The 10590-nt window shown below is 36.3% G+C and overlaps 2 protein-coding genes across 4 annotated transcripts; both read right to left on the bottom strand.

The window, feature by feature from the left end:
- Window positions 1–1670: 1670 nt before the first annotated feature.
- LOC149547304 (uncharacterized) lies at window positions 1671–6372 on the bottom strand. Of its 3 annotated transcripts, none has more exons than XM_089791585.1 (4): window positions 5977–6372; window positions 2500–2712; window positions 2211–2407; window positions 1671–2048 (listed from the first exon to the last, which is right to left on the bottom strand). In XM_089791585.1, exons 2-4 carry the CDS (start codon window positions 2692–2694, stop codon window positions 1907–1909), a joined length of 534 nt encoding a protein of 177 aa, XP_089647711.1. In that variant the 5' UTR covers window positions 2695–2712; window positions 5977–6372; the 3' UTR covers window positions 1671–1906. The 3 variants fall into 3 exon arrangements, with proteins under 3 accessions (XP_089647711.1, XP_089647710.1, XP_089647709.1); XM_089791584.1 differs by having other exon boundaries at window positions 5953–6301; XM_089791583.1 differs by lacking the exon at window positions 5977–6372 and adding an exon at window positions 3078–3195.
- LOC149547305 (uncharacterized) lies at window positions 3901–5978 on the bottom strand. Its single transcript, XM_089791582.1, has 2 exons — window positions 5378–5978; window positions 3901–5226 (listed from the first exon to the last, which is right to left on the bottom strand). The coding sequence occupies exon 2, from the start codon at window positions 5117–5119 to the stop codon at window positions 4211–4213; it is 909 nt and encodes a 302-aa protein (XP_089647708.1). The 5' UTR covers window positions 5120–5226; window positions 5378–5978; the 3' UTR covers window positions 3901–4210.
- Window positions 6373–10590: the final 4218 nt, after the last annotated feature.

Here is a 10590-nt window from a genome sequence, read left to right as displayed (position 1 = left end):
GTTCATTTTACTAGCATCATTGGATTACTTAATTTTGCAACACTTGTGCTCTTTATTCTGATTTTGGAAAGAGGAATATGGCTTTCAACTAATACCTTTTATTTCATACATTGATTACAACCTAATTAAGTTTTTAAAGTCATTATTTATGTAAATAACCCAAATATAACCTTTTATTACTTAACATATAAGTACATTATTTTGTTTAATCTAAGTCTAATAACTAAATTAATGTAGTACTCCAACACAACATGCCTCGTTAATGGACCAAAGAGGGATCATTCTCTTCACTCTTCTAAGGAAATTATAAGAGTCAATTTGGTTCTCCACATCTAGGATGGATCAAGATTAATTTTGATGATGCGTCAAAAGGGAAACTAGGTCTATCAAGAATCAAACTTGTAAGAAATAAAAAAGGAAATATTATTGCGATCGAAAAAAAGCAAGTGGCAAGTAGAACCAACAATTAGGAAAAATGTTTGGTGGAAGTTGAGGTAGTCCTGATGGTATCAAACTTAAGGCCTAAAATCTTCATCTAGAAGGGGATTCGTAGAGTTTGGTCAACATGACTCTCAAAGGGAAAACAAACATGTGGTACCCAAACATATAAATTAGACAAATTCATACACTTTTGGATGAAGTGGATGAGTTTAGAATTTCCCATGTTTGAGAGAAGCTAATTCATTGGTTGATAAGCTCTACAAGGTTGGAATAACAAGACCATTATGAGACCAGTCAGAACGTTTTGAGGACTTCAATACAATCCACCGAGAGGACTTAGATTAAAGGACTTGTAATGGCCCCATGCTGGCTAAAACAAGAAAGGTGGTAGCCTCACTTATTATATGGCATGTGTAAAGAGCATCGGTGTGATTGTGCAGACGATGGGGAGATGTAGATTGAAAGAAGGCTTTAATGGTAAGGATGGCCCCTTTTACTTAAAAAAAATTGAAGCTCATTTTTCTAGAGAATTCGACTGCAAGTTTTTGTTGGGCCTTGAGTCAATGAGATTGCCAAGACAATCATTCCTGTGATTTTGGTGAAGATTGGTATGCAGTGAGGTAACTGATGGAAGCCAACTTTTCAATGCACACTATTGGCCAGATTCTATCACTTACAGAGGAAATAAGTATGAAACGTTTTTGTAATGTTTTCAGACTGGGCAATGACACTTTTTGGGAGCCCATTTTTCTAATTTTTGGGGATGAATACTACGTCCATGATTGGTGCCCTTGGTCAAATCTAGACATTTCATCTCTTTTCCTTGCATTAGCTTTTATGATCGCTGGAGGGAAAGAAGAGGTGATCTGTGTAGCAAGGGTGTGCCTTGAGTCCAAATGGACCGTAGGTCTAGAAGATGTAGTGAGTAGAGTGGAGGTTGGGTTGGAGGGTAAATGGCAAAGGAAGAACACTCATTTCTACTTGCAAGCCCCACTCAGTGCAGATGGTCATCTGACGGTGCATCAACAACTACCCCAGAAAGGAGGAAGAGCACAACATGGCACATGGTATCCAACTATTAGCAGTGGTAAGTAGTCATCTTGGCATTTTATTCATTAGTTAAACTAGCACTTGTACCTGGGGGGCCAAGATTACATCGATTAAATGCAGAGAATCAGGTGTATATGAAGCATCGTAAGATTATTACTGGAATTGCACATGGAAGTGTGCGACTTAAACATATGTAAATGACATGGTCGTGTTCTGTATAAGTTTTGTTACTTTGCATTTAATAAAGAGCAGATTATGTGCCATCTAACTGCAGTAACAAGCAATTAAGTCTAGAATAGCCATCGTACGTTTTTCTCTGCTGTAAGAAACAGAGTTTCCTCTGTTGGCCAAAAAATAAGAGAGTTATTCTGTTCTTTCGTATATCCTTTGTCTAACTAGTTGAACTTTCTTTCTTTTATTGTGCATTGGCATGCAGGGGAAGGCAAATGAAGTCCGCTGTGCCCAAGCCAATGTTTGCATATGCTCCATTCTCACCATACAGCTCTGTATTAGTGTCTATAAACACTTTCCACTCTCCTTCAGCATTTTGAAAGGCACTGCGTAACAAAATAGCTAACTTCAAAAAGCTCATTCAACATACAAATTGACACAAATTATCAAAAATAAATTAAAAACTCCTACTTTCCACACATATATATATACAACCCAGAATTGTGAATATATCCCAATTACTCAGCAGTGGGATTAAGAAAACTCACTCAAGCACTACTGCAATGATGTCTTGACGCTGAGTGGTAGAGAAAGAAATAGAATGCTCAATGTCCAGGCCACTAGGGCAGAAAAACATATTGGAAGGCACTCTTGAATTCACTTGCTTCAATGGGATACCAAATTCTCCCAAATCAATCCTCTTCATCACCTTGGCCTTCTGTAGTGGACTGCTCTCAACAGACTCCTGCCACACCCACAACAAGAATCTTTTGAACAACAAGAAAAACACAACCAAGTTGAGGGAAAAAATGCCAAAAATTAGGACTTTCTTCATACTTTAGCAAGAGGCATCTTTTGAACAACACTGGTAAGAACACCATCTTCATACTCCTCAGCCTTCAATATATCTGTAAGAGAAGTGGAGGTGGATGCCACTAAAGCCTTCAAAAACATCTGTGTTACGTTGGCCACTGGTATTAAGCTCCTCAACATCTCACACCCCCTCTTCTCATAGATTCCCCCCATTAACATCTCAGACAAATCTCTGCTCTGTACAAAACACCATTATCAGAAATCGCAATAACTCAATCTAAAATAGAAATGCCCATCAACACCCAACTATCAAGTCACTAACCTGGCTAAGAACAGGAAAAAAACGCATCGGCACAAAACACTCAATATACTTTCACAACAATAACGAAAAACAAAGGTCCAAAGTCACTAATATAACTAAAAACAGAGAAGAACCATAAGCACCATCTACAACAATCCAATGACTCAATATACTACTATTTTCGTCATTGTCCTTAACGGCATAAGACAATTTTACAGGCATATGACATTTTATCGGCATACGACAATTTCCCCCACAGTGAAAAGCCTACCGGCTTAATAATTAATTAATTAATAACTACCACTGTAAGAAACATGGATTCCTCGGCACTTCCAGCTTCTGGACAGGAATTTCATGCTAATCTCAATATGCATAGTGTTAGATCTTCTCTGCCTCTGCCCTCACCATTTCCTCTGCTACATATTCGGTTCCAGTTTTCCTCTCCAGGGGGGGCCAACTCCCTTACTATTCATAGGGGATTGATGCGGGTGCAAAGGAAGGCTAGATTGATGCTCGGACCGATCAGTTGTAGGATAGTTACCCAGTTCTATAATGCCGGAAATCCATCCGGACCCCATAGAGCTCACTCAACCGTGGGTGGAGAGGAAAGGGAGGAAGGACCCCAGGTTAGTTCTACCCTATTCGGGCTTTCTCGCCCATCAGGGAGGCGGGCAGTGGCCCGGTCATTCCATCCTGCACATATTTTCTTAGTCCCTACCGGGGGTGGAGGATAGATCTTCCCGCTCTTTCCAGCAAAGCGACTAATCCAAGCAATTAGAAAACAAACGGTGGAGTTCTGAGCGCAAACTGGCAAACGATGGAGCTTGAGTTTGAGCGGTGGAGTCGGAAATTGAACAATAGAGCTGCAGATATCAACGACATCACTTATGTCAACACGAGGCGCTGTTGAAGGCGAACAGTGGACAACATCTCTCTCCTTTCCACGAAGCAGCCCAACTCGGCCACAAAAACAGCTCGGTGCCCACATCGACCTCTTCCCGGCTGCCTCTCTATCATCCGCACTGCTGCATCAGAAGTTTAATTCCGACTGTCGTGAAAATGGAATTCCGTAGAGCTTTACATTCTCCTCTTGCAACTTTAAGAAGTTCTGTTTGAAAACTTGCAGTTGTTGAACATTAACCTCTATTTCATCCCTCAGTTTAGTGTTCTCTGCCACAAGACCATATATTTCCCTTTGCAATTGCTCTATTGTCAAGTTCTGTTCTGATACGCATTCTTCTTTAGAATCTCCAGCAGTTTCAACATTCTTTTTCTCATTTTTACTTTTCAGTTGGTGTTTTCTGCTTTGATGGTATCTAGCTCTAGTTCCCTATCACACACCTCGCCTTGCAATTTTTTTACTTTGAAACTCTGTTCCAATACCAGATTTTCTTTAGCTTGCAATATGATTTCAGCTTTCCTTTACTTGTCCTTCTAAATCTGCACAACACCTTGACGTTTATTGCCTCCATACATTTCATTTCGCAACCTCACATTGCTTGTAGCCAACCTTGCAGCTTGTCCATTGACACAGCCAAGAACAAGTGACATCCTCTTGTAGCTTTTGTTCTCCTTTTGCAGGTTGCTGACCTTTTTTGTAAGAACTTTCAGCTGTTGTCCACTAATCTCATTTTCATTTTGCAGCTTGTTGTTTTCATATCTGATGAATTCTAGCTCCTTGTGCAAATCATTCCTTTCCCACACATCAACCTCATTTTCCTTCCTGAATTTTGTGTTCTCCAATTTAATGATTTTCAGCTCCTTTTGCAAAAGATTCCTATCCTGCACAACCAAAGACATCTCTTGTTTCCAGAAAGCCTTTTCCTTCTTCAATTTATTGTTTTCTATCTTCAGATGTTTAAACTGAATGATTTTTGCTGTTAACTGTTTGACAAGAAGCACATTCTCATCGTGCAATTTGACTTGCATTTCTCTCAATTTGCTTCCAACATTGTAAAATTCTGTGGGCTCTACAACATGGCTGGCCACTTCAGAATCTGAATAAGATAATGTGCTTTCAGATTCCAGATCAGAAGGTATCAGTCTTATAGATTCCTGGTCGGAATGTTTTCTACTCCTTCGGTTGCAATCCTCTGGTTCTGGATCGTGTACTTCTGATACTTCTGAATCAGATTCATGTGTTTCTTGCCTTTTGATGAGTTCCTTAAACGGCTGATTCTTATCATCTGAAGGTTGTTTTCTAAATGGACTCTCCCTAGGAGTTTCACAGGATAATCCATATTTAACTTGAAAGGGTTTAGGGACATTTTGTCTAATTTCCCCCTTGAGATGGTCTAGCTGCTCTGCCAATGAATGGTATGCCCTATAGTACTCTTCAATCATGCTAATGAGCTGCGGTCTCTTATGGTACTAATTTTCAGCTCGTTGAGCGAAAGAATCAGCATCTGCTTCTATAAGACTCAACATGTTCCAAGTCTTCTCGTCTAGCTCTGGCAAATTGTCAACAAAAAAATAGCTTGAAGCACTGGTTCAAATTGAGAAATTGACACAGAAAACAAAATTTTTATCCTAGCACAATCATGTCAGAATGACCCCTGCTGTTATTACTCAGATTTATAATTCCTAAAAAATTATAAGCACCTTCTAGAGCATTACGAAGCCATGCAGATTGGTTTGGACTGTTGCGGCTATCCCTCCACCAAGAATAGGAAGAGCTTCGGGAAAGTTGCTTCATCTTTAACAATATAAGGACTTATTTAGAATCACTTTACTTGGGTTTTTAAACCATCATAGAAACTATTAAGAGGCTATTAAAACTACTAGAGCAGAAAAACTGAAGAGATTCTTAGACCAATTAAAGATCATAAATTTCCTAAAATATTAAAAGAAACAAAGTTTATGCAGAGGGAAAAAAACATAAAAATGCATTCTCTAATATCTAAATAAACAAGAAGACCTTAATAATAGAAACCTAAATGTATGCATGTCCATAAGCCAAACAATCAAATAATCATGAGAGGTATAAGAAAGTTCGCTACGATTTATACAGATGAAGCTTCAGGCAAATAGCAGATGATTCAGGGCATAAATAGATTGACAACCCGAAAGATATTTCCTTTAAAAAGATCAATATGGACTGGAAATTTCATGCATCAAAGTTTCAAGCCCGATAGAATCAAAATGCATTACAAAATGAGAAGGAATGACATCCATGCCTTACAAAACCAAAGAAATCTCACATTCACGCTTAGTCTGCGAGTCTGTATTAAACTCAAAAAATAGAAAGATGGCTTCTCTGTACAACAAACTGCCTATTCCAGTTTTAGAAAATGCATTTTCCCCATTTTCTCATCTATATGCAAAGAACGCAGAACAGGTCAAAATCTTCACAACAGGCATAGCAAATTTCCAAGAGATGAATGAAAGATGCCCGCTTGAACATCAAGCTGCCTATTCCAGATTTAGAAAATGCACTTTCCCCCACTTTTTTATCTAGATACAAAGAATGTAAGCCACTTTAAAATCTTCACAATAGGCATAACATCAAAAAATAAAATGAAAGATGCCTGCTCTCAACATCAAGCTGCCTATTTCAGTTCTCGAAAATGAAAGTTGTTGAAAATTCTCCGTAATGGCACCGACTGAAACGGTGGTTGCCCAGCCCACATTAATCTTGCTGCCTCCGTGCCCAAAGCATGTATCGCATGGTTGGAAGCAGTAAAAATCCTAACACCACGGCGACAACAGTAACAATCCAAGCATTTCGGTGGCTTCTGGTGGCAGGAACAATGGCGAGACGGCAGGCCACACAAATCTGTTCCAAGCAGCTCCGTTTCGAACTCCAGGCATTCAAATCTTGAATTGAACCATTTGCAGGGCCAAACAGGACACTACCCAGCCCCCAGAGAAGTAGCCTATCGGCTAACTTAAGTGTACATCAAAACACACTAATCATAATATCGACACTATTGGTGGTGAGTAGTTGAAACACATACAATTCCTTATTGATGTATTGTATTTAAGATTTTCTTTGAGAAATTGATGTTATAAATGCTAAAAATACTGCCACGAACTTATAAGCTACTATGGTATAAACATTTCTCACATGTGGACTCTAGGCCAAAACTTTCTAAGAAGATTTTTATATTTTGTTACATTTTACGAATACATGATCATATTTAAAGACATTGTAGTTTTGGTTCTCTCCATTCAAATTAGGTGTCCTCTTAATAGCAAAAATTCTATTTTTTATTAATTCATTTGAATTGCTAAAATTCTATCGCTATTTTGGTATATACAAGAAAATCAAACATTGTTATTAATTTTTTTTCAAGGAATTTAATCGTGGTTTAATATTGATAGATTCAAGCAGAAAATCAAAACAAATATCACCGCTGATCTTTCATTGCTGTGTTATGTACATTATGATAAAATGATGAATAATTTTTGTGTTAACATTCTTCTTCTTATTTATGAATAGTGTGGTTGAAAATGTTGATTATTGTTGGGATGACTTAAATATCATATACTAGAACTTGATTTCTAGATTAAAAGTATTAAATAGTCAAAGTTGATTTATTTTTCCAATTTTAATCTCTTCTTTAATGTATGATGTTTAAATGCCACCATCATTGCTAGCCCATAGACGATAAATACAGACTATGATGCCAAACACAGAGCAAGTGAAATGAATTTTTAATTTCTGGATTGGAACATGAAATTAAAATTTCCATAGTTACACCCGGCCTTCAAACTACACCAGGAGCAAAATGCAGCACAACTTTGAAACAGAAATAGATTTGATGGAATGGTAGGAGCAGTTTAGGACCTGCGGAGCTCTCCAAAGCAATTGAGATGTTAATGAAATTGATGAAACTTTAAGAGAAATGAACATATAAACTTTGCGACGCTGGGAAATGCCGTCGTTAACTACAAAGAGCATCGGCATGGTCCCTTATCCAGCATCATCTGCGACGAACCGAAGTTTGTCCGGTCAAACATCACCACCATGTTTAAATGCGTGGTGGTCATGTGCATTGTAGAGATGCTCCATGCATGGTAGCTGATTCCCTTAATTTAAAACAGGATTTAATATTCAGTTTAGGTAAAGCATTTTTTCTCAACAATTATAATTCATAAGCAGTTCATAAGCAGATGATTTCAACATGTAAATATGAAACGAGCATGCTCTAGTCAAAATGTGGCAAATAAATTATCCCATACAGCTAGACTAGCAATTATGCTTGGTCTGATATAACTAGTCTTGCATTTTTAGAGGGTGTATGGGTTAAGCTGATCGTTTGTATATTTTTGATGATTCTCTTGTCAACTTCAAAACTTCTTTCCTTAAAATCTTATGGACAATTTTAATAGTTACATAGTTCCCTCTTTTACAAAAATTGCTTAAAAAATTATCGCAAATACTTTTTGTTAAACACTGAAATAAAAATTGAAAAAAGTTGCAACAAATAGACACTATTTCAATCTTTATCATGTTGGTCTTATAATTAGATGATTTTTTAAAATTAAACAATTATTGAATCCACTAAAATCTTTCAACTATTAACTTTTGATCTTAATTTACAAACTTGGCACTATTTCTCGAATTTTTCCTCCCTATTTGTTTTTTTTAATCACTATCAATCTCTTCACCTCGCTATCTCTGTGTTCTTTTCATATTATTCATCTTACTTGTTCTCCATGACCTCCGTGTCTTTATCCATTCTATATCTCCCGACCCATCTAATTATAATTTCTTATATGAAATGAACAACCTAGCACTTTGAAACAAACACATCGAATTTAGCTTTATCTCATCATCAATTATCATCCTCTCTCTCTCTCTCTCTCTCTCTCTCTCTCTCTCTCTCTCTCACACACACACACACACACACACACACACACACACACACACACACACACACACATGCCCACAATAGATCATCTTAGTCTAAAATTTATATGATCTTCATGTTTAGCTCAAATAAAATTAACAAAATTATGAACTATAGTAGTTTATGTCTAGCTCAAAATGTAAAAACTACCAGAAATTTAGAAAGGATACTGCAAATAAAAAATATTTACAACACAAAAATTAGATGGTTAGGACCTGCATGCATACCGCAAGTTCTTGTTTGGAGCACATGAAATATTCCATATGTTACAAAAACTGCCACATGTCTTTTGCACCCAAGCTTTTATCTCTTTTAATATCACTCAAAAAGTGCTTCATCAAATAATAGAAAGAGCAAGAGATATACTTCGATCCAAACTATTTATTTAGATTCTTATATGAGCATCCTCCAAAGCTTTAAACTATGACTCTACTTGTATTTGCAAGATCTTATTTTTATGTCGCAAATTGTCAAGGATGCAAATGGAAAGAACGACCAAAGGCAACTATTGTCAGTGTTTATCCAAATTTTACATTAACACATAACTTGAATCAAAGCACTATGTAGGAATTAAATATACATGAGAAAATTGATAATATAATTAAATTATTTTTAAATATTTAGCAATTTTTTTAAGTTTTTAGTCTACAATGAAAAATAAATAGAAGAGAGAGAGAACAAGTGATATAGAGTAGTAATTGAGGCCATAATATTTATGTTGAGGAGAAATAATTGAACAAGCCTTGTCTCTTAATTGAATCCCACCCCTATTGAATCATGACATTTATTTTACACTAACACTAAACCTATATATTATACTATTATTTTATTTTATATTTAATTTATACATCATGATTAGTCTAACTTATTTATTTACTTAAATATTTCTAAACACAGTTACATCAAATATTTATTTACTTTTACTTATTTGAAATACATTTCTATTTTCATTTTTGGTAATCCAACTTATACCATATAAAAGTTTACTTCCATTATAATTAAGTATTTTAATAAAAAAATTAGTTTTACTTTCTCAACTTGAATGCTTGAGAACTTGACCACTTGAGTAATTAAACATATGAGTGATGGATGGATACAAAAGAAGTGAAATGAATTATTGTATAAAGGGATCAAAATAGTCTTTCTCCCGCATGTGGATTGTACCTTGCATGTAATGATCCCATCTTTTGGCCTTCACATTCTCCAAAGTCTAAGTGGAGGATAAGAAGAAATTAAATTAATTTCTTATAAAGTCATTCAATTAAAAATTAAAGGTGACTTTGTATTTAATTAATTTAATTTTTTCCAAGGGAGTAGATTCTAGGATATGTATTAATTATTGGAAGGACGGAAGCCGCTCGTGATTTAATTAATTATTGCCAGGGAGGAATTTCTAGGGTATGCATTAATTATTGGAAGGAGGAAGTTTCTAGCTCTTGCAATTAATTAATGTTTTAGTTCTTTCCAGAAGGATGAAGAAAAGGATAAATAGGTTTGAAAGTCATATTGTTGATCGTAAGATGATTATGACTTGCACTTGATAAGAGCTTGGATGTGTGAATCACACTCCTTTCTTTTGGCAATAGAGGACGCTCATTCTTTGTTGTAACATTCTAGACGTCATTCCCTTAGGGTTTGGCCTTTGGAATACTCTTTGTAATTGATTGTAGCATTCTCAGCATTAATATAATTTCAGCCTTGGTTCAGCTTTTGGGCATTCTTGGGTGTCCATTACATTGCATTAACACTTGAGATTAATCCAAACACGACACCTAAGAAATAGACCCAAAATAGGTCTTGAGAAGGGATGCACTACATCCCTCTTTGGCCCATTAAGAATGCACTATTTCCTTGCATTAACACCTAAGATTAATGCAGGCATGAGATCGTGGAAATAGATCCAAAATAGGTCTTGAGAAGGGATGCACTACATCCCTTATTAGCCCATTATGAATGCAC

Source organism: Cupressus sempervirens, chromosome 7 (assembly GCF_028749045.1).
Source record: "Cupressus sempervirens isolate cs-2001-9-10 chromosome 7, ASM2874904v1, whole genome shotgun sequence".
Lineage (NCBI taxonomy): Eukaryota > Viridiplantae > Streptophyta > Pinopsida > Cupressales > Cupressaceae > Cupressus > Cupressus sempervirens.
The sequence above is the reverse complement of the archived record's forward strand: the minus strand, read 5'-3'. Positions and strand labels throughout refer to the sequence as shown.

Bases quoted from the DNA above. Each gene is read 5' to 3' on its own strand.
- LOC149547304 (XM_089791583.1), bottom strand. The intron at 2,408-2,499 runs GTATGAAGAAAG...TGGGTGTGGCAG, and splicing joins AAAAGATGCCTCTTGCTAAA to GAGTCTGTTGAGAGCAGTCC. The intron at 2,049-2,210 runs GTGAGTTTTCTT...TTTGTTACGCAG, and splicing joins ATCATTGCAGTAGTGCTTGA to TGCCTTTCAAAATGCTGAAG.
- LOC149547305 (XM_089791582.1), bottom strand. From the start codon at position 5,119: ATGATTGAAGAGTACTATAGGGCATACCATTCATTGGCAGAGCAGCTA.